This window comes from Equus caballus, chromosome 13 (assembly GCF_041296265.1).
Source record: "Equus caballus isolate H_3958 breed thoroughbred chromosome 13, TB-T2T, whole genome shotgun sequence".
In the NCBI taxonomy this organism is placed as follows: Eukaryota; Metazoa; Chordata; class Mammalia; order Perissodactyla; family Equidae; genus Equus; species Equus caballus.
The window spans coordinates 30,717,989-30,742,568 of record NC_091696.1 but is presented as its reverse complement, the minus strand read 5'-3'; the positions used below and the strand labels follow the sequence as shown (position 1 = coordinate 30,742,568).

General features: G+C 47.2%; 2 protein-coding genes across 16 annotated transcripts in view; one reads left to right on the top strand and one right to left on the bottom strand.

Moving 5' to 3' along the window:
* Positions 1-215: 215 nt before the first annotated feature.
* Positions 216-13,346, bottom strand: NUPR1 (nuclear protein 1, transcriptional regulator). Of its 7 annotated transcripts, none has more exons than XM_070231991.1 (6): positions 13,103-13,346; positions 4,295-4,352; positions 3,250-3,559; positions 1,419-2,470; positions 849-998; positions 216-512 (listed from the first exon to the last, which is right to left on the bottom strand). In XM_070231991.1, exons 4-5 carry the CDS (start codon positions 1,528-1,530, stop codon positions 862-864), a joined length of 249 nt encoding a protein of 82 aa, XP_070088092.1. In that variant the 5' UTR covers positions 1,531-2,470; positions 3,250-3,559; positions 4,295-4,352; positions 13,103-13,346; the 3' UTR covers positions 216-512; positions 849-861. The 7 variants fall into 7 exon arrangements, with proteins under 7 accessions (XP_070088092.1, XP_070088093.1, XP_070088094.1 ...); XM_070231992.1 differs by having other exon boundaries at positions 3,461-3,559; XM_070231993.1 differs by having other exon boundaries at positions 3,519-3,559.
* SGF29 (SAGA complex associated factor 29) overlaps positions 12,921-24,580 on the top strand; it is a 36,810-nt gene continuing 25,150 nt past the window's right edge. Inside the window, exons 1-2 of one of the 9 annotated variants that reach the window (XM_070231981.1) lie at positions 12,991-13,156; positions 13,533-13,638. Coding sequence is in view for 1 of the 9 variants with exons in the window: in XM_070231979.1 (XP_070088080.1) it covers positions 13,693-13,716 (24 nt within the window). In the remaining 8 variants the exon portion in view is untranslated. Of the gene's footprint in view, positions 13,157-13,305; positions 13,440-13,532; positions 13,717-24,580 lie in introns of those variants that run through there. The other 8 variants (XM_070231983.1, XM_070231982.1, XM_070231985.1 and 5 more) reach the window with 8 other exon arrangements.

Below are 24,580 nucleotides of genomic sequence, written 5' to 3'. Positions count from 1 at the left end.
CCCCTGCACCCCAAAAGAGACCACAGAAATGTACGCACCAAAGCACATCCATACAAAAAAATGCATACTTAGCTCTGCACGCCCCTACAAAGTCAGGAGCACATCCTCCCAGGCACATAGCCAGACACAACACTAACAAGAAAGGCTCTCACTGGCTCATGCAAATACAGACACACGCAGGCAGGAACAGAGAGAGGACGAAAACTCACACAGGCTGCAGCTGCTGAATTTTGTTTATTGTCACTGCCACCCTGGGGAGCTCCCAGGTCTTCAGCGTCTTTCTTTTGGGGAGTAACTTCATGACTCTGCCTTTCTATTCCCTGCCTCTTGCTCCCCATCGTGTCCTTTTTCTGGGGCTTGGGGCGCTTCCTTAGTGGCCCCTGGGAGCCTCAGTCAGGTGGGGTAAGTCCTGGGGGTGGGGCGGAGGGCAAGCAGGCCTGGATCCGGTCCAGGTGCTGATTCTTCCATGGTTCTGTCTCCATTGCTGTGTAGTGTCTGTGCTTTGGCCTCATCTGGAGGAAGGAAAGCACGTGACCAAAGGGACAGAGGCCTGGGTTCTGATTCTGCCTCTCCTACTCACTTGCTGTGTGACTCCAGAGAAGGATCCTACCCTCTCTGGGTCTCAGTTTTCCTCTCTGTAAACCAAATTTCCCTCCAACTGGAAAGCTTCTATGTTTCCCCCTTTGCTCTGGTCACTAAGAAGCTCAAAGTCAAACGTATGCCTCATTTTATTCTATGTTGAAACAAGTCCTTTGATCCCTCCTCCCCACCCAGTCAGCACATTCAGGCCTGCCCTTTCAAGGTAGAGGGACCTCCACTGGTGCTCTGGGCCCCCCCCGACTCCTCACCTCCAGCTCTGTTTCAGGGCCGTGCCCCTCGCTTTTTCCGCTCGGTATTCTGGAGCTTGGTCACCAGCTTCCTCTCATGCCCACCAGGGCTGGGGTGGTTGGTGTTGGCAGCAGCTTCTCTCTTGGTGCGACCTTTCCGGCCTCCCACTCCTGGGAACCCAGGCAAGAGGCCAAGGTGAGGTGGGCAGAGGCATGATGCCTCAAAGGAGAGGCAGGGAGTCGGGAGTGTAGGGGTCGGGGGAAGAGCCTGGGTTGGAGTAGGGAGACTGGGGGGGTCGTCAGCACATAGCTTTGGGGCAGTCATAATCCCTGTTCCCCATCTGAGGAAGGAGGGACCTCCAGAATGATCTGTTGTTGCCTCCAGTATTCTAGGAGTGTGTGAGGCCCCAGGGCCAAGTAGGACAGCACTCAGTGGAAGTGGGGTTAGAAGGGGGTGACTCGAGGGATAAAGAACACCTTGGCTGGATAAGGGTGAAGTGTGGGGAGAAGTCCAAGGAGGGAGCCTAGTTTGGGGGTAGGGGTGGGGATTGGAAGGGGAAGGACCAGGAGGGAGGCAGGGCCAGGTCTTACCCTGGTAAGAATGAGCCAGGCCGTAAAGGTCGTACTCATCCAGACTCAGGTCTTCGTCCTCTGGGTCCGAGGGCTGCTGGGACGGGTTGGCTGCTCGTGGGAAGGTGGCCATGATGTCTGGCTCACTCTCGCTGTCTCTCTCTCGTCTTCTAAAGCTTTGTTTGTGTCTAGTTTCCTGACACCTCTCAGTTCACTGGCCCCAATTTATAAGGCCACGTCTCCTCCTCAGCCCGCAGTCTGGCTCCAGCCCCTCAGGCCCTGTCTGATGCAATCAGGCCCTTTCCCAGAACCCAGCCCACTAAACACCAGTCACGAGAGGGGAAGAGTCCTCCGTGAGTCCCAGCCCCCCTCGCCTCCTCCCTCGCACTGGGGCTCGGGGCTCGCCCAGCTGGGTGTTTTTCCACAGAGGAGATCCCCGCCCCTCAGGGAGGAGGAGGAAAGAGGCAGGGTCTGGGCATAAACAGTCCCCGGGACCACGGCCAGCAGGGAACTGAAGGCCTCACCTGGCCAACTCCTTCCTGTCTATCTCCTGCCCTCTGCCACACGCCCCTCTTGGGCTTGGGGTGAGGGCCACACATCTCACGGCCCCCCACCCCAATTCTGGCTCAGATTCAGGACTGTGGTGGCAGAACACGGAGTGAAAAAGGATATCAACACACTGTGCTAGGTCAGTAGTTCTTAGCCCTGTCACACCCAATCCCCCTTTTTTATAAGAAACATCTGGAAAGCCCCTTAATATCCTGAACTGGGCTCCCTAGGTAATTTCCTCACCTGAGAGGAAGGCTAGCAGTGTGGTTAAGAGTGCAGATTCTGGAGCCAGATGCCCTAGGTTCAAACCCCCGATCTACTACTGCCTGTGTGACCCTGGGCAAGTCACTTTCCCTCTCTGTGCCTCAGTTTTCTCCTCTGTAAAAATGAGGATGATAATAATTGTATCCACTGCATAGAGTTGGTGAGAGGATCAAAGGAGGTAATCCATGCCCGGTCCAGCGTAAGCTGCACTATCTAAGAGTTAGTCACACAGTTCCCAAACACTCCGTATGATGCCCTCACTGCAATGTAAAGAAGACACAGAAGGAAATTAATTTATAATAAAATAATACATATTTCAAAACATGGACATACTGAGGTAGAAGACATTATGAAGTAAACAGGTGTTTGTACCTATTTAATGTGAATTAAAGGAAGAGGTTTAGATAACAAACATGTGAAACTGGAATTTTCCACTCTTGCCCAAGGATCTGACCATGTGGGTCGAGTTGACCCAGAGAGGCCACACCCTTGGGTGCCCACTCCTGCTTTAGCTCAGGCTTGTTGTGCACCAGCTCCCAGCCCTGCTGTCCAGGGCAGGCAAGGGGGCAGACACAACAGTCTACCTTTTTTTTTAAACTCTGGTTCCAGCGCTGCAGGACACGCTTGGTGTTATTCTCTGCTCACACTCCCACTTTGCTGTGAGGCTAGTGAAACACGTTCCAACTCAATGTTACCTAAACTCCATGCTTCCCCAAACCCTAGAATAACCCAGTCTTGTCCTCTGTTGAACAAGAAGCAACACTTCTGCTTGTGTCCTTCCCTAGCCTGAGCCAGAATTCAATTTAGCTTTTGTTTTCTAGATTTGGTTGATTTGCGAGTTCTTTAATACCCAGGAAATGAAAGTGAAGACAGGAGGACACTTGAATAAAAACAGAATTGGGATAATAATGACAGACCAGATGAGAAGAGAAAGACGAAAGTCACCTTAACTTAAACAAAGATAACACACCACGGCACATTAAGGTGGAGACAATTAGGAAATAGGATGTTCTTGCAAAGTGGTGGGCTTTATCACTACCTGTAGTAGCAAAATAATTCCCTCTATCATGAGATGGGAGGGGGTAAGGAGTAGGCTCAGATCATCGTAAATAAGTTTTTTTAGCTTCATGAATGTCTAGCAGGACAGTCAAACGTCATGCAGGACATGGGACAATTCCGTGTGCAACTGTCTGGCTCCGCCTCCCTGTCATTGTGACCACCAAGAACGCCCTCACAGATTCCCGAGCTACCCCCTAGGGGGCGGACTTTCACTCATCACGTCTGCCACCAGGACCACGGGTTACTCGCCGCGAGATCTTGGGCTCACTTCTGAGTTTCCATCTGTTCAACTGTAAAGGGAAGACAGAGACAGCACCCGATGTGTGAAAGGGTTTTGGCTACAGCCGGGCACATGGCGTACTATTTCCCCCATTCTTCCAACAAGGAAAACTGAGGCTCAGAGAGCCACTTGCTCAAGGTCACACAGATGGGGTGAGGAGGATTCCTCCCACAGTCTACCTGACCCCAGCTCCAGGGCTGGTGCTAAGTCTGCCCAGCTGGCCAAACACTGGCAAAGGCTGGGTAGCTGCGTGTGTGGAGGCACCTGCCAGAGATTCCTCCCTCTCTCCCTGACTCCCTGTCCCCTCCTCCCTGCCTCCCAGTGAGTGCCTGCGTCAGACCAGGCTAAGCACTGAGGACACACAGAACCACACCTGGTGGCACCTCTGGATGCTCTGTGCGATGCAGGAGGCGGGTCAAGAGCAGATTAGTGCACCTCCCGCCCCAAAATACACACGCACCCCAGTTACTCTTCACCCCATCACCCTCACTTTACTTTCTCCACAGCAGTTAGTTATTGCTAATCAAACTATCTTTTTTGTTTGCTTCTCCATGATTTGTCCCCACTAGAAGGCCATCGTTGGTTAAGTTCAGTTCGTGGTTAAAGGAGTAGGCTCTGCCGCCGGACTTCCTGGGTCCGAAGCTTGCTTCTACTGCTTGTTAGCTGCGTGCCCTGAGACAAGTTATTTAATCTCGCTGCGTCTCAGTTTCCTCATTTGTAAAATTGGATTAATAATAGTACCTACCTAGTGGGATTGTTGTGAGGATTAAAAGGCCAATTCTTGTAAAGGCTCAGCACAGTGCCTAGAATGGAGTAAGTTTCCATAAATGTTAGCTATTATTATTATCATTATTCATGAGGGCGGGAATCCTGTGTATCTGATCATTGTTGTAGCCCCGCTGCTGGCACACAATGGGCACTCGGTAAATGACTAGTTGAAAACATGAAGCTATGCTAAGATCATACTGCTTTCTCAGCTTCCAGATGCTCTGCTCTAAGGGAAGTGAGGGAGCCAATCTTAGTCCCACAAAGGACTGTGAAGACACTGTGGCCACCCTCCATGGAGCTAGGGAGGGTCTCCTTGGCCTTGATTGTGTGGGTGCTGGAAGAACAAAGCCTAGACCTTTCGGGGAGGAGTGGGCAGAGGGAGGGTGGCCAAGAGAGAAGGGACTTTTGGGATCCCACTGGCTTGGACCTGTAGGGCCCCAAAAATGACCCAATGGGAAAAGTCAAGGTGTGTTTTCCCATCCTCTAGCCTCCGGGTGCGTGTATAATCAGCTACAAGGAAGTTAATTTTCTTTCTTTCTTTCTTTCTTTCTTTTGAGGAAGATTAGCCCTGAGCTAACTACTGCCAATCCTCCTTTTGCTGAGGAAGACTGGCCCTGAACTAACATCCATGCCCATCTTCCTCCACCCTATACGTGGAACACCTACCACAGCATGGCTTTTGCCAAGTGGTGCCATGTCCACACCCGGGATCCGAACCAGCAAACCCCAGGCCGCCAAGAAGCAGAATGTGCGAACCTAAGCGCTGCGCCACCGGGCCTGCCCCAGGAAGCTAATTTTCTTGCTGCTTATGACTATACCTTCGTGACATTCTAGATTGCCAGGCACACCTATTACAACCCAGTGTGATCAGCCTGGAGTAAACACGGGCTGGAGGAGGTCTCAGGAGGGCGCCTAATCCAGCATGGGGCCAGTGGGGGTTGGGTCGGGCAGAGGACCAGGGCAGACTTCCTGGGGGTAGTAAAGCCTGAACAAGAATGACTGTGAGGAAGACAGCAAGACATGCCCAACTCCAGGACTTAAACCATCCAGCTCAGGGAAGCCTGGACAGACTGAGGGATGTGCAGGAGTCTTTGGATGGAAGGATCAGGAGCTTCCCAGACCAGAGGCAGGATATGTAATCAAGGTGGCTGGTGACATCGCTGCTTACCAAGGAGACTCAAGAAGCCTAAATGAGGTGAACCAAGACGTATGTGTATGACCTTCTACCCCAGGACAGAGAAACCCTCAAACCTGGCATCTGTGCTTGCAGTTCTTGGCTGTGTGACATCATCCCCGTGAATATAAATGGATGCAATCTTTCCATGAGGGATTTGGGAAAATTGCTAAGAATGTTAAATGCACATCCCCCGATGTTGCGGTTCTACTTACAAGCATCTCCTCCAGAAATGCTCTCAGTTTTGTTTGTAGCAGTGAAAAACAGAAACGACCCAAGTGTCCTTCAGTAGATGAAGTAACACCCTTCTGTGAAATAGCCTGTGGCCATTAGAAAGAATAAGCTATGTCTCTAGCTCTGAAGAGAAAGTTGTCCATAACATATAGTTGAATGAAAAGCAGCTTGCAGAACACTAGGTATACTATAATCCTAATTTTTGCATTAAACTTATTGAAATAATATAGATAACTGTAGTACGTTTTTTTCAGCATAATATAGGTGTCACATATTTCTCCTGGTAACTAAAGAAGATAGATGGCCAGATAAAACAACAGTAGAAGGATCTAGAATAATAATTTCTATTACTGAAAGTCTCCCGAGAGATCAGCAAATCCAACCCCATTTAATAGATGAGGAAATAAGGACGAGAGAGAGTAGCATTCTCCCCTCTACGAATGTTGAGGGCACTAACCACATACCAGGCACTTGCTTGGTGCTGGATATGAAAGTAAGCAGAACGCAGTACCACACTCAAGGTGTGGGTCATCGAGAGGCTGTTGGATGATGACACCCAATATGTAGGATGTTTATCACACAGTGTAACATGTGAGAAAAGCACATTCAAGCTGCAAGGTGCACCTAATTCAGGCTTGTGAGCAACTCCCAGAGAAGGTCATGTGTGAGCTGCCCTGGGAAGGATGAGCAGAAGTCAGATAGACCAGGAGGTCATGGACAGTGTCCCAGAAAGGCCAAAGTAGGGGAAAGCAGAGCTCATTTAGTTAACCAAAGGAGCTGGAGTACAAGGCAATTCTAATCCTGGGTTTAGGAGACACTAGTCTCCTGTCTCCCAGTTCAGTGCTGTTTTTAAAATGACCTGTCTCTCTAGGTCTAATGACAAATATGTGATGATTCAGCACATGTATCAATCATGGCATAGAAAAAAAGCAGCATACAATGCATGGCTCATGCTTACCCAGCTGTAGACATTAAGATTTTCCAAACCCTGTTGCTTAAAATGTCTCTCTAGAGGAATAATCACTTCATAGTATAGACTTCCATTTAAGCTAAAATTTTTCTATCCATTGGGTCATGCCATAGAGCTCTTAAATCTGGAAGGAATTTTTTTTTTTTTTTTTTTTAAGATTTTATTTTTTTCCTTTTTCTCCCCAAAGCCCCCCGGTACATAGTTGTGTATTCTTCGTTGTGGGTTCTTCTAGTTGTGGCATGTGGGACGCTGCCTCAGCATGGTCTGACGAGCAGTGCCATGTCCGCGCCCAGGATTCGAACCAACGAAACACTGGGCCGCCTGCAGCGGAGCGCGCGAACTTAACCACTCGGCCACGGGGCCAGCCCCAGGAAGGAATTTTAAGGGGTTATTTTGACAGTGGCAGGAGAGGGACTGGGCGCAGTCTGATACTCCGGTGCAGGCAAGAAAGGGTCATTGTCTGTCAACTGACCGAAATCACCTGCTTTCTATTATCACCATCAATTCTCAATGTCAGCAACAAAATATGCTTTCCCTGCTCCTACAGACACCTCGCCCCTTAGTACAGTAAGACACTTAGTATACACCTGCACACAAATAAAGAACAGAACCAAACAGATTTTAGAAATACCTGAAGTACCCATATTAGCCATCTATTCCGCTATTACCATATATTCTCCATTCAACTTCATTTTGTAAACATAGCTTGAGTAGTCAAAAATACATAAAGACAAAAAACTCAGAACAATGTTTATCTTCCTAAAATTATGATAGTTAGCTCCAATGAAGAGTCTCATCTCTTTAAGTCTCAACTCCATTTCTAGCTGGGGCTACTGGCGTCTGATGTCCAATGCTGTCACTTCTGTGTTCACAGGCTCATCCAGAGCAGTCCTCACTCACCCTCTCTACTGGGCAGTCTGGCACGTGCTCGGTGGAGTAAACGCCAAGAGGTCTTTACTGTCCAGCTGTATGTTGAAAAACTGGGTGGACAATATCACAGTGTAATTTTTGGTGGTTTCCTGGACAGATTAACAATCCTTGACTGTGTAAATGCCAATCCAGGTTTCATACAGGCTAGCTGATGGACCACTCCTGGATGGGATGTGCCCCTGGGGCCCCGTGTGGTGTGAGGGTCTTCAAGGTGTTGTTCTGAGGAATGTCAAGGGGATCCCGCGGGTCGGTAAGGGTGATCTTTGAGTGTTGCTTGGTGGCTTGTTCCATCTGGAACATAACTCCATCCTTACAGAGTGTTGATGAAAATAATCCATAACCAATCTATAAATGAAAATTTGGGTGAGTTTATTCTGAGCCAAAATGTGAGGGCCATAGCCCAGGGCCTTCCTTCCCCAAGGAAGGAAGGACACCAAAAATGTGGGGTGTACAGAGTGGTTATATACCCTCAAAGAGCATGTTTTACGTAGGATTGAAATGTCCCTTTTACAACAGTCACGAGACTGCTCTGTCGGCACAGCAATTGATGAACACGGCAGGTAGTAGGTCTGCTGTCTCGGTGGACACAGTGGGGTGGCAGGTTTGTTGTCTCGAGCTGGGTGGTCACAGGGTGGGTGCAGGAATCAGTTCCTAGCCTAGGGAGAGATGCTTATCCTTAAGGAAATGCCAGTGTGAGGGGAAGCTGCACGTTTATTTAAGGCCATTTGTTCTTCCCATAGTAAATGTTTAAAGCAGATATACCATGCGTGCTCAATGGCCATGTCAGGCCCTTTTGGAAAAACAAAGTCAGGCCGAATTAGGTTTACACTAAATGGCTTCCTCATAGACTCTCATATATCCTATTGCTTGCCATTTCTATTTGTCAAGAGGAAAATCTGTTCAAATAATCTCTTGCTGGGGATGACCAGTGGCTTGCAAGTTGAGGGGGTGGTGGGAGAGCGGGACCAGGCTGTGGAGCCCCCTACTCTGTGGGGGCAGAACCTAGCGCCCTGCCCACCACTGTCCCGGGGAGTCCTCCGCCCGCCGCCTCCACCCCCACAAGGAGCCTGAGCCCAAGGGGTTGCTGCGCGGCTTCAATCCTATTTCTGTACAAAAAATTATTTTAATGATTGAAAAAAAAGTGGAGGGGCAACGGGATGTGTCCCAAACTCTCCAGAGTGGTTAAATCCTAGACCTGGTTACGGAGAACTTTTCCTTTCTCCATTATAGATTCTAGACCTCTGCGATGTTTGACTTTTCAGTGTATACCTATTTTACAAAGAGGAGAAAAAAATAACTTTTAAGAGTTAATTTGTCTCATCCTCTTCCTCCATTGAGCTCCCTGCATACTATGCCACCTTCTGGCAGTGAGGTGGCTTCTTCTGCATGTGTTGGGGACAAAACCCATCAAATGTGAATAGTTACAATTTCCCTCACCTGCCTGCCTCGGGAGGTGGGAGCCTCTTTTGTTTTGCTCAGGAGGGGGATGGGTGGGCATGAAGAGGGACAAGCCCAGGGACAGGCAACTGGCTCTACACAGCAGGTGCCTGAAATCCCCACGCAAAAAGCCTGTTCTGATGGGGGAGAAAGCAAAGAGGAGGGAGAGACATGAGCACTGTCCTCAGCCGTGGAACTCCGTGTGAAGGGGGGGACTGTAAAGGGATTGAGGGGGAGGCATACTATGTCACTCCCGCCTCATGGCCTCAAGAGACCTTCAGTAAAGATCCCTGTGATTTTTTTTTTTCTTTTTGGAGAAAGATTAGCCCTGAGCTAACATCTGCTGCCAACCCTCCTCTTTTCACTGAGGAGGAACGGCCCTGAGCTAACATCCATGCCCATCTTCCTCTGCTTTATACGTGGGATGCCTAACACAGCATGGCTTTTGCCAAGTGGTGCCATGTCCGCACCCGGGATCCGAACCCACGAACCCTGGGCCACCACGAAGTGGAACGTGCGAACTTAACCACTGCGCCACCGGGCTAGCCGCAGTCCCTGTGATTTTTGAAGGTTCTTTGGAAAGGATTTCAGATGTGATGCTCTGAAGCGATGAAACTAAATGATAGACCAGAAAGGCCTAGATTTCTTTGCCATGCTGTGGTTTTCTCACAGGAAGGGACCATGCTGCTCAGGCAAAGGGAGTGTTCTGGTCAGTTCCACCATTCTAAATCTCCCCACATGACTCAGTGAATGCCTGGTTTATACCTCAGTCTCTTGTGAGTTGTGTCAGAGTGAGTCTATCCTGAGAGGTTGCTGACAAAATGGACTTTCTGGTGCTGCAGAACTGAGCACCAAAATCTATCACAGTCATCCCACCAAAATGCTGCCCCCTCAATGGCTCTCCCTGGGCATTTCATTTTCTCTTTTATCTAAGAAATATTTATATTATGTGCCAGGTACAAGGCTAAGTGCTAAAAATACAGTGATGAGCATAAATGGATATGAACCCAGACTTCATGGAGTCTATAATCTAAAGGGTGAGGAGTAGGACAGATAGGTTACAAACAAATAGAAAATTGTGACATTTGTGTTACTATCACAATTACATCAGGTCTACACTTGCTTTGAGAGATTATAAGAGAGGGATCTGGCTCAGTCAGGGAGATGTGAAGATGAGCAGGAGATAAGGAGGGAAAGAGGGGAGGGAATGTGCTCTAGGCAGCCTTTGCAGAGGTCCTGTGGGAGAGGAGACAGGACAGGTCTGAAAGATCTGAAGACTGGGCAGGCTGAAGTGGAGAGGAAGGTAGAGTGGTTTGGGAGAGGAGGCAGTGGGGCAGGAGACCAGGGGTGCGAGGACATGAACACACTTGGATTTTGTTTCCTTTTTTGAGGAAGATTAGCCCTGAGATAACATCTGCTGCCAATCTTCCTCTTTTTACTGAGGAAGCCTGGCCCTGAGCTAAAATCTATGCCTATCTTCCTCTACTTTATATGTGGGACGCCCACCACAGCATGGCTTGCCAAGTGGTGCCATGTCCGCATCCAGGATTCGAACTGGTGAACCCCGGGCCGCCGAAGCAGGACATGTGAACTTAACCGATGAGCCACCAGGCCGGACCCATACACACTTGAATTTTAAGAAGATCATTCTGGCCAGAGCAGGTTAGGGGAGACAATTTAAGAAGCTTTGTTTACTGCCACTAGTGGACATGGGTTCTTTCATATAAGAGAGTCCATCTACTCTTCATCTCCACTCTTCATGCTAGTCCAAGCTGCCTCTGCTCTTGCCTAAACAGCTACAAAAGCATTTTATTGTTTTCAATCCTGGATGCAGAGGTTGCGTTACTCATTTCTCACTTTACAGCACACTGTCCTCATGGGGCCCAGAAAAATCTTCACATAGGCCACAAGGGGACATGCATGAGTCTGTTCACTGTGGCATTGTTTGTGGTAGCCAGTAGTTGGAGGCAATTTAGAGGCCCACCATGTGGGTCCGCATAACTAAAATTTGGGTGCCCACTATGAAATATTGCATGGTTATTCTAAGTAACAGGCTAGGCGTACACACAACAAGGACGGGTCTTCAAAGCATGCTGCTGAGTGGAAACTGTAAGAAAGAGAATGAGGTTTATAGGACAATACCATTTAGCTGAATTAAAGATACAGGCACACTAAACAACGCAAATGTTTTACAAAGACTCCCACACACCATTGGGGAAGACAGGAGGAATGAAGAAGAGAGACAGAAGGCCATAAATACATAAAACAAGAGAGAGGCCATGCAGAGCCCCATGAGGACAGTGTGCTGTAAAGTGAGAAATGAGTAACGCAACCTCTGCATCCAGGATTGAAAACAATAAAATGCTTTTGTAGCTGTTTAGGCAAGAGCAGAGGCAGCTTGGACTAGCATGAAGAGTGGAGATGAAGAGTAGATGGACTCTCTTATATGAAAGAACCCATGTAAAGCATTTCAATGGTGCCTAATACATACTAAGTGCGCACCAAATGTGAGCTGTTCTTATGTTTATACTGCAAATACTTAGGGATGGACTGAAAACGGGAGGGGAGGGAAAAGGTGATGTCAAGGATAACTCCCAGGGGCTCCCTTGTTGCAGACAGGGAGGTGAGAAAATGAAATGAGAGGACAGATGATTCTTTTGAGGAATTTAGATATGAAGGGGAAGAAAGAGCTATCCCTTACACATGGGCAACTCTTGAAAACACTTTTAAAAAATTAATCAAGCGGGGGGCTGGCCCCGTGGCCGAGTGGTTAAGTTTGCGTGCTCCGCTGCAGGCGGCCCAGTGTTTTGTTGGTTCGAATCCTGGGCGCGGACATGGCACTGCTCATCAAACCACGCTGAGGCAGCGTCCCACATGCCACAACTAGAAGGACCCACAACGAAGAATATACAACTATGTACTGGGGGGCTTTGGGGAGAAAAAGGAAAAAAATAAAATCTTAAAAAAAAAATTAATCAAGTAATACATGTTTATTGTAGAAACATCAGAAATTAAAGAAAATTCAAACAAACCATAGCGAGCTCCAGTTTTCTCTTGTGGAATAAGTAAGGTTGATATTTGACATTCATGAGAACTAGCTCCTAAGACCTTTGCAAATGCAAAATTTGTATCCTTGCTGGCATAAGCCTCCTAAAACGCAGGATAGAGCTGAGACTGGGTGGGTGGTCATGCTCTTCACTGAGGTAGAGACCACAGAAAGAAAAGCAAGTTTGATGGAAGAAAATGATGCGTTAAGTTTTGGACTGAAACAGTTTGTGTTGAAGTCTGAGATTCTTCTAAAGAATACAAAAATACTGAGGGCCTATTATGTGGCAGACACTGTGCTATGTACTGGGAATATACAGGTGAACAAAAAAGATGATCCTGACCTCATGGAGCTGGGAAATGTACCAAATAATCAGACAAATAAATATGTAATTATAAACTTTGGTAGGGGGTATGTAAGAAATAATAAGACACTAGGATGTAAACCATTGTAGCTAAATATTTGCTCACATCCTTAATACGTTCCTGGAAAGATTCCCTAAAAGCACGATTTCTGCGTCTACAAATCTGTTGTTTTTATTTATTTAAAAATTTTTAAAAACAGTTTATTTTTTGGAACGGCTTTAGGCTCACAGCAAAATTGGGGCAGAAAGTATAGACTGCTCATATACCCACTGCTCCCCCCTCGATCAACAAGCTACTCTTTTTTAGGTTTTAAAAAAGTTATTATTATTTTATTATTATTTTGAAGCGGCTTTGGGTAATGGGAGAAGAGACTGAAAACACACAGGAACCCTAGTTTGTTAAAAAACAAGGTTCAGCTGAAGAACCCGAACAGTGTGTCAAAGGAAAGACTCCATTTCCCAAAGGGCAACGCGGCACGTCACAGAGGAAGGACCGCACATGCGCAGAGTGGTCCTCCAGGACGCGACTCATAAAAGGGAAAAAGCCTATGCGGTTCTCAACGTGCCACGAATCTTTGAACGCGAGCGCGGTATTGTCCGCGGACTTTGAAAAGCATTCGAGGGACGCACCTGCTCTCACCGCCGCAGTTTCCAGCGTGAGGTGCCTGTTCCGCCCGTGGCTCGGTGGGTAGGGATGGGTCGTGGTCTGGGATCCCCAGAGAATGGCGGGAGCGGAGGACCTGAGACCCCCACTGCGTCCCCACTTCCCGGCCTCGCTGAGGCGGCTCTGGAGGGGCGATGCGCACGCGCCCTTGGCCGGGCGAGGCGGGGCTCGGGGAGGGAAGGCCCGCGCCGGGCTTTGAGATCTGCGCCTGCGCCGCCGGCCCTGCTAGGGTGGGAAGCGGCGGCTGGCCGAGCTTGGCGCAGAGGCGGGCAGGGACGGGCTACCCAGCTGTAGCGCGAGAAGGTGAGGGCTGAGGATGAGCCTCGAACACTGGCGTTTTTTATTATATGCTCGAGATGTGCCCATTTTAACAAAATAACCTCATTCTCCCTCCAGATTCCTGCAGGTGCCTTCTCGTCTCTCTCGCTCGGTTTGCAGCCAAAGCTTCAGTCTCTACTCACTGGCACCTTTTCTCCTCCGAGTCTGTTCTGAACCCACTCCAGTAAGGCATTGGTCCCCACCACGCTGCTGCAACAGCTCTTTGTCAAAGTCACCAATGATCTCTAGGTCGCCAGATTCGGTATTTAGTTCTTAGTCCCACAGCAGTGTCTGATGCAGTTTATCACTGCTCCTTCTTGAAACGTGTTCTTCACTGGGCTTGCAGAACATTCTCGTCTTTAGCGTCAGCTCTTCTCTGGCCTCTCTGCTGATTCTTGCTCCTCTTCCTTATCATTAATGGTGGCACTGCCCCAAGGCCTCATCCTGGATCCGTTCTCTGTGTTCACTTGCTGGGAGTTATCCATTTCAAGGCTTTAAATATTAATACCATGTATTGTGCTAACTCTCGAATTTCCATCTTCAACCAATGCTCTGCCTTGAACTCCACAGTCTTATATTCAGCTCTTACCCCCACCCCCCCCACCCGCCGCCTTTTTCTCCCCAAAGCACCCCCGGTACATAGTTGTATATATTTTTTTAGTTGTGGGTCCTTCTAGTTGTGGCATGTGAGATGCCGCCTCAGCATGGCTTGATCAGTGGTGCCATGTCCGCACCCAGGATCCAAAACCGTCGAAACCCTGGGCCGCCGAAGCAGAGTGCATGAACTTAACCACTCGGCCAGGGGCAAGTCTCTTATATTCTGTTCTTGCATGACATCTCCTCTTAATGTTTAATCAGCATCTCAAACATGTCCAAAACTGAAATTTTGAGTTTTACCCGCCACACACCTTCCCCAGTCCTCCCATTCTTTCAGTTGCTTAAGCCAGACGCTTGAGTTATTCTTGGCATCTTTTGCTTCCCCCCCTTCCTTCTCTATCCTTCTGTTAGCACGTATTTATCCTTGAGGCTTTGAAGTTTCACTGCTGGGTGTCTAATTGTAAGTATTCTCTCTGGCACTTGGTGGGTCCATTCTGCCTGAAAATTTGTTTTCAGTTTTTGGTGTTCTCTGTCATTATTTCTTTAGATTTATCCATTTATCTGTTCTGTGTCTCTATTAGAGTGTTATTTCACCCACAAAAAAGTGTATGGAACTATTTGTTTAATATCTTTGTTCCTTTCTGGACTATAGCAAGGCAGAGACTGTCTCATTCACTGCTGTATATCCATCATGCCTGTCACAGAGTAGGTACTTGATAAATATTATTGAATGAGTGAATTTATAAAGGGGAAGTACCTCTTCTCCATAGATGGGAGGTAGACAATCCCTCTTAGAACGTGTTGATAGCAGCCAATTTTTTTTTTCTGTGATCGGGGAGGAGAAGATATCGAATGGTCCAGCTTCAGAATTGTTGCAGTGTTTCTAAGACAAAAGACTGTTTTAAGAGGTTTCCAGGATTCAGCTCAGTTCAGCAGTCTGTTCTGAGAACTTTAAGTAGGTGCCAGGCCCTGTGCTAGTTTCTGAGAATATAAAATGCATAAAACTGTATCCCTGTCTTCTGAGAAGTTGTGGTCTGGCAGGAGAGACAAGTAAATGAAACAATTAGTGTCTCGGTGTATGTATGACAAGTGCAAGAATGGAAGTTTCTGTACAGTGTTTTGGACTTTTTTTTTTAAAGATTTTTCTATTTTTCCTTTTTCTCCCCAAAGCCCCCTAGTACGTAGTTGTGTATTTTTATTTTAGTTGTGGATCACTTCTAGCTGTGGCACGTGGGACGCCGCCTCAGCATGGCTTGATGAGCGGTGCCATGTCCCCGCCCAGGACTCGAACTGGTGAAACCCTGGGCCGCTGAAGCAGAGCACACGAACTTAACCATTCGGCCATGGGGCCGGCCCCCTGCTTTGGAAGTTTTGATTGCCCTTGGCATCAGGGCAGATGAGAGGAGCCTGGGGCAGCTGGATCACCCTGCCAGGCTTTTATGGCTGTGAGCAACTTTTCCCTTTTACCGCAGCATGCCATACAGATATTACCATGTTCTCTGTGTGCCGTGGTGTGAGAAAGGTTGGCGAGTACTGCTGTAAAAGCATCAACTTTGCTGCCGTTTGGTTTGGACCCTGGATGATGAGTAAATTTGAGAGACTCTGGGGGGAAGTGGAGGAAGGATGAAAGGGCATTCCAGGCAGGCATAGCAGCTTGGGCAGGCACGACAGAAGGATGAAAGTTTACCTGTTTGAGTTGGGGCACTGGAATTGTTCGCCGGTCTTATTGGAGGGTAGGGTCCGTAGGAGAGGGCTGTTTGAGAGGCGCTGTCCAGGATCTGAAGCAGTGCCTTGAAAGTGTTTCGTAAACCAGAGTGTCCATTTTAGAAATACCTGGCCCAAGCATGAGGCCCTCTGTTCTCAGTTGGTAGATCCATTAGGGTCCATAGTTTTAGCCACCGACTTTGTGGAGCTGGAAGTTGGGACATGCGGTAAGTTGCAGGCCTTTTTTTCTGAATTCTAAATTTTAATAGAAAGATTCTTACAAAGGTTTTAAAAATCAATCTCATTTAGGCTTTGGATGAATCATCTGCATTGGAAAAAATACCCAATTTATGTCACTTCAGGATATGTGGTCACTATATCAGTGGTGTGGATGGTAGTTTGGTGGACACTGAACTAATGGGAGTTGGATGTTGATGATACTAAGGGCTTTCTGAGCCCTTAAAGCTTAGGTTGTGCAGTCAGATGTATCTGGATTTGAAGCCCACCTTTGCCGCTGTTCCTTTTGTAACCTTGGTGAAGTTGTTTATTTCTCCAAGATTCAAGTTTACACAGTGCTAAATGAATAGTACTTACTTTGCAGGATTGTTAGGACTGTTAAATAGGATAATCTACATAAAACTGCTCAGCACGAGGTAGGTACTCTGTAAGGAATAGCTGTCATTATTACCTTTATTTTCCTGCTCTTTTTTTCAGATGCCATAGTGAGACACCATCTTACTGGTGACACTTTCAGGGTAATCATAATAACCTAACAGTTGATTGGCAGTTTACAGTAGACAAAATGCTTCTACTTCCATGATCTCTTTTGCTATTGAATATGCCGCAGTTGTGACAAAATTTGGAAGTTGGAGGAAGACTGTAGATTTTAGAGTTTGCAGTCTTGCAGCCCCAGCTCAGCTACTTGTATTTCCTGGGTTCCCTGGTGTAACTTAACCTGTCTGAACTTCAGTTTCGCCAGCTGTGAGGAGGGTGTCCTTTTCGGATTGCTGTAAGGTTTCCACGAGAATCACTTGTGTAAGCTTCAGTACAGAAGCATGGTAGATACTAGGAGAAAAAAAAGAAGTCATCGCTTCTCCTTAATTTTTTTTTAAACCAGTTGACAATTGTAGATTCTTATTTATGGTAACTGCATTGAAGGTATGGAATCTGAGTGGAGAGTCTTAGATGCCTTGCTTCCCTTTGACTCAGAACAAAGCCCTTATTGTCTTAAGCCCCGAGGGATTAATCTTAGAGTGGCATAAATATAGGATGTTTGAATTTGCTTGTATGAGGCCTCGGCTGCTAGTAGAGGGGCCAGAGAACAGTTTTAGGCTGAATGTTTAGCAATCAATATGTGCTTCCATCTTGCAACCTGGATCCCTAAGAATTATCTATTAGTCAGACTTCTCAGTTGCAGATAACAAAAAACTAACCCAAACTAACCTAAGCAGAAAAGGAGTGTCTACTGACTCTTAACTGGAGTCCTGGGTATACCAGCTTCAGGCATGGTTATATCCAGAATCCTAAATTACGTCACCAGTATTTTCTGTCTTTCAGCTGTGCTCTCCTCCATGTTGGTTTCACTCTCTAGCAGGCAAAAGCCTCCATAAGTTCCAGGCTTCTATGCTACTCTCTTAACAACCAACTGAAAGAGGGTATCCTTTGCAGATAGCTCCAGCAAAAGATCTGAAATTGATTTTGGCCAGACCTGGGTCACTTGTCTCTGCCTGAACCAGTCGTTGTGGTCAGGGAGAATGTAATATTTTCATGGGCCCAGGTCATAGACCCATCCTTAGAACGAAAGTGGGGGATCGTTTCCCAAAGGGAAGTTGGAGTACTGTTACCAAAATGGAGAAAAGGTGCTGGGCAGTGTACTCAGAGGTTGCTTCCGGTAATGGTGGAGTAGCTCATATCAGGCCAACCTTTATGTAAATAATGATTATAAACTCTGCACAAAATATAAAAGACTGCTTGCTATCTGAAGGTACTGGAGAGCAAGCGAAAGCAGGCAGTAACTAACTGCAGAGGAGTTGACACCCAGAAGAAGGGATTGGCACTGGCAAGTCTCTCATTTGTTTGTCGTTTTTTTTAATGCCTTGTCACATGATAAAGGCCCATCTTGGAAAGAAGATAACCACAGAGAAGGAGTTCCAAATTCTTTATATAAAAGTTATTTTATTGGGCCGGCCCCGTGGCCGAGTGGTTAAGTTTGTGCGCTCTGCTGCGGCAGCCCAGGGTTTCACCAGTTCGAATCCTGGGCATGGAAATGGCACCGCGCATCAGGCCATGCTGAGGCAGCGTCCCACATGCCACAACTAGAAGGACCCACGACTAAAAATGCACAATTATGTACCGGGGGGCTTTGGGAGAAAAAGGAAAAATAAAATCTTTAAAAAAAAAATTATTTTACCCAAATGTCCATCAACTGATGAATGGAAAAACAGAATGTGATATTATCTATGCAGTGGGATATTATTCAGCCATAAAAGGAATGAAGTACTGATACGTGCTACCACATGGAGGAACCTTGAAAACATTATGCTAAGTGATAGAAGCCAGTCACAGAAGGCCACATATTGTATGTTTCTGTTTATATGACATGTTCAGAATAGGCAAATCCGTAGAAACAGGAAGTAGAATAATAGTTACCAGTGGCTGAGCCGAGGAGGGAATGGGGAGTGACTGCTGATGGGCACAAGGTTTCTTTTTGGGGTGATGAAAAGATTCTAAAATTACATAGTGGTGATAGTTGCACAACTTTGTCAGTACACTAAAAAGCCACTGAATTGAAAATAAAGGAAGTCAAATAAGCACTTGAGAAGGTTCTCAATGTCATTAGTCACCAGAGAGGTATAAATTAAAACCACTGTGAAATAGCACTTCACACTGGCTAGGATGACTAAAGTTTTTTTTTTTTTTTTTTGAGGAAGATTAGCCCTGAGCTAACTGCTGCCAGTCCTCCTCTTTTTTTTTCGCCAAGGAAGCCTGGCCCTGAGCTAACATCCGTGCCCGTCTTCCTCCACTTTATATGTGGGACGCCGACCACAGCATGGCATGCCAAGCAGTATCATGTCTGCACCCAGGATCCGAAGCGGCGAACCCCTGGCCACCGAGAAGCGGAACGTGCGCACTTAACCACTGCGCCGCCGGGCCAGTCCCTAGCATGACTAAAATTTTTAAAGTAAAAATGACAACACTGTATGTTGGCAAGGATATAGAGCAACTGGAACGTCCATACATTATTGGTAGGAGTGGAAACTGGGACAGCTACTCAGGAAAAGGGTCTGGTCTGGCAGTTTCCTATAAAATATCCACCTCAGACCTGAGTATTTATTCAAAAGAAATGAACATATGTCTAAAAAAAGAGATATGACTGCTCAGAGCAGTTTTATTCATAATGGCCAAAACCTGGAAATAGCCCACGTGCCATCACAATAGAACTGGTTTGTTCCTATAGCAGAATGCTATTCTGCAGTAGAAAGGAACAAACTCCTGCTACACAGCAACACTGGAGAATCTCAAAAACACGTTAAGGGAAAGAATGCAAACATTAAAGAATGTGGATGGCATGATTACATTTCTGTGGAGTTCTAGAACGGGCATAACTAATCTACGGTGGAAAATACCAGAACAGTAGTTCTCTCTGTGGGTAGAAATAGAGGGTGTGGCCTTCTGCGTCAGTGGAAGGAAGAGAGTGTTGGGACCCAAAAGAGTTTAGAGTCCTGGACCTTGCCTCAAAATTCATAAGAATGCCTGAAACTTTGCAGGAATTGCTTAATTCCTAACCTAATTCCGTGGTTTGAGAATAGTGCTGAGATCAGCTGGGACCCTTGGACTCTGCTGACGGGCAGCTTGGGCTGGAAGCTGTTTTCCCCAACCTGGGAGCTGCCTGGCCTTTGGGTCAGATATGGCTCCAGTCCCCAGTGCCTCGCTGCCACTTGCTTTGCACCAGCAGGCGTGGCGTTCTCAGAGTGGAGAGCCGCAGAAACCTTTGCTTCTGTTGGGGGTATTTTCTGAGTAAATTCCGGTTCATGACTGGATCCAGAGATAGCAGTAGTTTGTTATGAAATCATAAAAGGAGGGAGTTCTCCTAGGCAGGGCGCTACCCAGGAGGCAAAGCTCAAACAGGAGAGCCCCCTTAAATGGCGTGGTCTTGAGACAGTCCAGCATCTCAGGGTGCTCCCCTGGCTTGGGATGCATCAGTGTTTTCTTTTGCTTGTGCTTTTGACTGCTTTGCTCAACTCACTGCAGTCCCTGTCTTCTTTCCTGGCAGTCCCCTGATCCCCATCTCAGCAGCTTGTATTCACTAAGTGTGCGCTGTGCCAGGAACTGCCTGGGACCGACCTTACGTAGCTGATCTGCGGGTGAGAGCTCTGGTTTTTATTGAGACTCAGAAAGGTTAAAGAACTCCCGCAGGGTGAGCACATGGCTTTCTGAGAACCTTACAGCTGTTCCGTCCCCATTCCCCTCCTTGGAACACTCTTAAAATACACATGAGTTCATTTCCCTGATGGCTTTAGTGTAGGTGGCATACGTCACTTCTTTAAGTGACTTTATGCCTCTGTCGCCGCTGGGCATGCGGTCTGCCTCTTTCTCTGTTCACCAGAGTAGGTTCTGATAAATGGTTCCCAAAACCTTCCTATGTTTCAGGCTCTATTTTGGGTGCTAAGATAGAAAGATGATTAAGACGTGTACTTAAGGGGCTAGAAGTCTGAGAAGTGGACTCCAACACAATGAGAAAGCAGTCTTAACAGAGCGCATACACTGTGATTGCAATTATACTGCATATACAGAAGGTGGCATCCGAAATGAAAATCATTTTAGATTGCTGAGATTTGCTTTAAGATGTTCTTTAATGTTGTACTATTTTTTCCACCTAAATTAGGAAATATTGGAAAAAGCGGGGTGGCTAGAGTGCTCTGGGGAGCCGCTGACTGCCTGGGTGGGTGCCCCAGAGAGGAGAGGGCGTTTGAGTAGTGAGACTGTGCTGCCGTTTGTTGGTTAGGTCCCGGCAGAAGGGTCATCAGAGTAGTGGAAACAGCTTGCTGGTCACTTTGAGAGTTGACCGCTGACAGGATCTGGAGATGGCAGGAGTGTGTTGTCAAATCATAAAATGAGGTTGTTCTAGGCAGGGCATTACCCAGCAGGCACAGTGATCCTCCAGAATCCTGTCAGTCATCTCAGCACTTCAAAATTATTTCACACTAGATAAAAATGAAGTGAGACAAAAGCTTTTTAAAAATCACAAGTCACCGTTTGTATGTGAGGGGATTCTGATAAGTGGTGTAGGGGCCGAGTGTCGGAGGCCTTCAACAGGTCTCTCTTCAAAAACGGGGCCCTCCTCTCCCGTTGCTGCCTGCTGGTGGCAGGAGGAGGCCCTCCCTGTTTGGTATTTGACCTACTCCTTCCCCTCCAGACCACGTGGGTCAGCTTTTTCACTTGGGTTTGCTGAAAGTCTCAACCTCCATCTCGTGTGTGTGTGTGTCTGTCTGTCTCTGCATCTGCCATTCGCAAAAGTTTTTATGAGATACATAACTTTTTTTCTTGTATAATCATGGGATGTCTCTGGAGAAATACCCAAGAAACAATAGTGGCTGCTTCTGGGGGTGGGAGATTTCGTTGTACTTCTTTTTTTTTTTTAAAGATTTTATTTTTGCTTTTTCTCCCCAAAGCCCCCTGGTACATAGTTGTATATATTTTTAGTTGTGGGTCCTTCTAGTTGTGGCATGTGGGATGCCGCCTCAGCATGGCTTGATGAGTGGTGCCATGTCTGTGCCCAGGATCCGAACCAGCGAAACCCTGGGCCACTGAAGCGGAGCTCGAGAACTTAACCACTCGGCCACGGGGCCAGCCCCTCATTGTACTTCTTGAATCATTTGAATTCTTTTACTGTGTGCATATATTATCTACTCAAAGTTAGGTTTTTTCTCCTCAATAGAAACAGGCTTTGTGTCTAACCATAATGAGACAGAGATGGGGTGATGTTGTGGAATGTGATGGGGGCCTAAGCTAAAACAGTAACAGGTGTGGTGGAAAAGAGGGGGGCGGATTTGAGAGAAATTTCTGAGGCAAAATCAATGGAATCTGACATGAAGGTTGATCCAGGAGGTGGGGGATTGGAGATGAGCAAAAAGGAGGAATTGATGACTATAGGATTTCCAGCTTGGGAAGCTGGCTGGACAGTGACAGACTCCATTAACCAACATCTGGAAGGCAGAGCCTTGCAGGACAGAAAATGTGAGGTGTCTCAGGGGCATCTTGTTTGAGTTATTCAAGTGGCAGCTAGAAGTCTGAGTTGGGAGTCTTGGAGAGAGGTCAGGGCTGATACCGATTTGGAAGTTTCAGAATATGGGGCCTTGCAGCCAATGAGAAGGCTCAGGAAGGGCGTAAAGAATGAGAAGATGATCCTGAGGTGATCTTCCACTGGGGTGGAGGAGGAGGGCAGCAGAAAGACCATGTGAGGCGGTTAGAGAAATAGGGGAGATTGGAGGCCTGAAGCAGAGCCTTGAGAAGCAGCGTGTGGTCAGGTGTTCAGTACAGCAGAAAGGTCCAGAAGCTCTTTGGGGACTCGGGGAGAGCCAGACTTCAGTGGGTTGAGGAGTGGATGGGAGTAGAAGTGAGGATGGTGAGTACTGTGTGCCAGCTCTGTGCTAGGTGCAGAGGATAAAGTGATGCCCACCCTCAAGAGATTGGACAAGCTAGGGGAGGAGACAAATGCAAAGAGAATTTGGATGTGATTGGTAGGCACAGTGGTAGAGAGATGCACAGGGTACAATGGGAACACAGAGAAAGGTAACTTAACTCGCCTAGGAGACTGGGGGTTCTGTCTGTGATTAGTGGAGGAGCTGACTTGGTAGTAAGCCAGGTCTTAGAGAATAATCAGGCAGAGGATTGGGGGTGATCTGGTTACAGGGAGGACATCCCAGATAGAGGGAACAACATAAACATAGAGCATGGGGATAAGAAATTACCTGGTGTTTGGTCAAAAGTGGAACATGTCAGTATTGCTGGAACACAAAATGTGAGGCAGACAGTAATAAGTTGGGAGGAGGTGGAGATGGAAGCCTCTCTGTGGAGTCCTGTGTCCAGTGTCAAGGGCTTGGCTTATCCTGGAGGCAGGGGGTTGAAAGCTTTGGTCGGGGAATATGACCACACTAGTCTTGTAGATGCATGGTTCTGGGGCTGTGTAGAGGGTGGATGTGATGGAGATGCGAATGCTGGAAGGAAGACCGGTTAGGACCACTGCTGCATAGGCTACAGGGAGACCAACCTAATATGGCCTGAAACAATGAGTGAAGGATAAAAAGCAGACAGATTGGGGCTGGTCTGGTGGCGCAGCAGTTAAGTTTGCATCTCTGCTTCGGCAGCCTGGGGTTCACCGGTTCGGATCCTGGGTGCGGACACACGCACTGCTTGTTAAGCTATGCTCTGACAGGCGTCTCCCATAAAATAGAGGAAGATGGACATGGATGTTAGCTCAGGGCCAGTCTTCCTCAGCAAAAAAGAGGAGGATTGGCAGCAGATGTTAGCTCAGGCTAATCTTCCTCCAAAACAAAAAAAAGTGGGCAGATTTATTGGGGCAATAAACTGACAGGAGTGGTGATGATTGGACATGGGGATTGAGGGAGAAGGGGGATTTGAAAATAACTCAGTTTCCAGCATAGGTGGCTGAATGGGTTATGGTAACATCAGCAGAGAAGGAGCAGGCTCCACATAGGAGTTTTGAGGGTGGGGTGGGTAGGGAGATGATGAGTTTGGTTTTGGACATGCTGATTTTTAACAGTTTTATTGAGATACAATTCACATACCAGACAGTTCACCCATTCAAAGTGTATAATTCATTGGGGTGGCTTTTTTTTAGTACATTCACAGAATTGTACAACCATTGCCATAATCTAATTTTAGAATATTTTCTGGAGCATTAATTTAAAAACTTTTTTTATTATAGAAAATTTCTGGCATACAGAAGTAGAGAGACTCGTGTCAGGAATGTCTGTTGGCAATAGTGATTTGGGGTCTTCTCTGGTCAAGATGTCCAGCTGGCATGAGAATGTAAGATTCTGAATCTTGGGGAAGCCGTCTGGATAGATTCAGGAGTCAGTACCCTGTGGTTCATTGTTGATAATGCGGTAGCTTGCAGGAGCCAAGGAAAAAGCCTACACTGGAAAAAGAAGTTTGGATTAGGTGATACAGGAAATTCAGAATGGAGCTAACTTCCGGGCTGGTGGTCAGGGCAGGAGAGAGGTGGTGTGTGAAGTAGAAAAAATGATGAAGTTCTTACCAAGTGCCTGACACTACTTATCAGTGGGCTTATTGAAGAAGGGGGATTGCTGATGAAAGCAGAGATGGCTGTTCTTGCCTGAGGAGCTTCCACTCTGGTTGGACAAGAAAAGATCTACCTACATCAACTGGCTAGAAAGCCAGTTTATAAAGGTAGGTTGGAAAGTTGAGGTACATTCCAGGAAGAGTCAAACGAGAGAAAAATTGGCTTAGTTAGGCTTACTCAGGCAAGACCAGTCTTAAACTGGTCCTTGAAAAAAGTGTAACGTTTGTATCCTTGGCAAGGAGGAGAAGGGGCATGCCATTCAGCCTCTTTGAAGAGTGGGATGGCGTGGGACAGGACATCTGTGTTTGTATGTAGGTAAGACAGGCCAGAAGGAATGTAGCAAATGAGAGATGACACTGGATGTGTCTCAGGGCTAGGTCCCATCCCTCAGCCTCCTCTCCCTTGGACTTGGCGTGCTCCCGCCCCTCAGCCAACACACTCATATTTCCTCCACCTGTAAACCCCTCCAGCCACTGTGTCTCCGCCTCAAGCCTCCCCC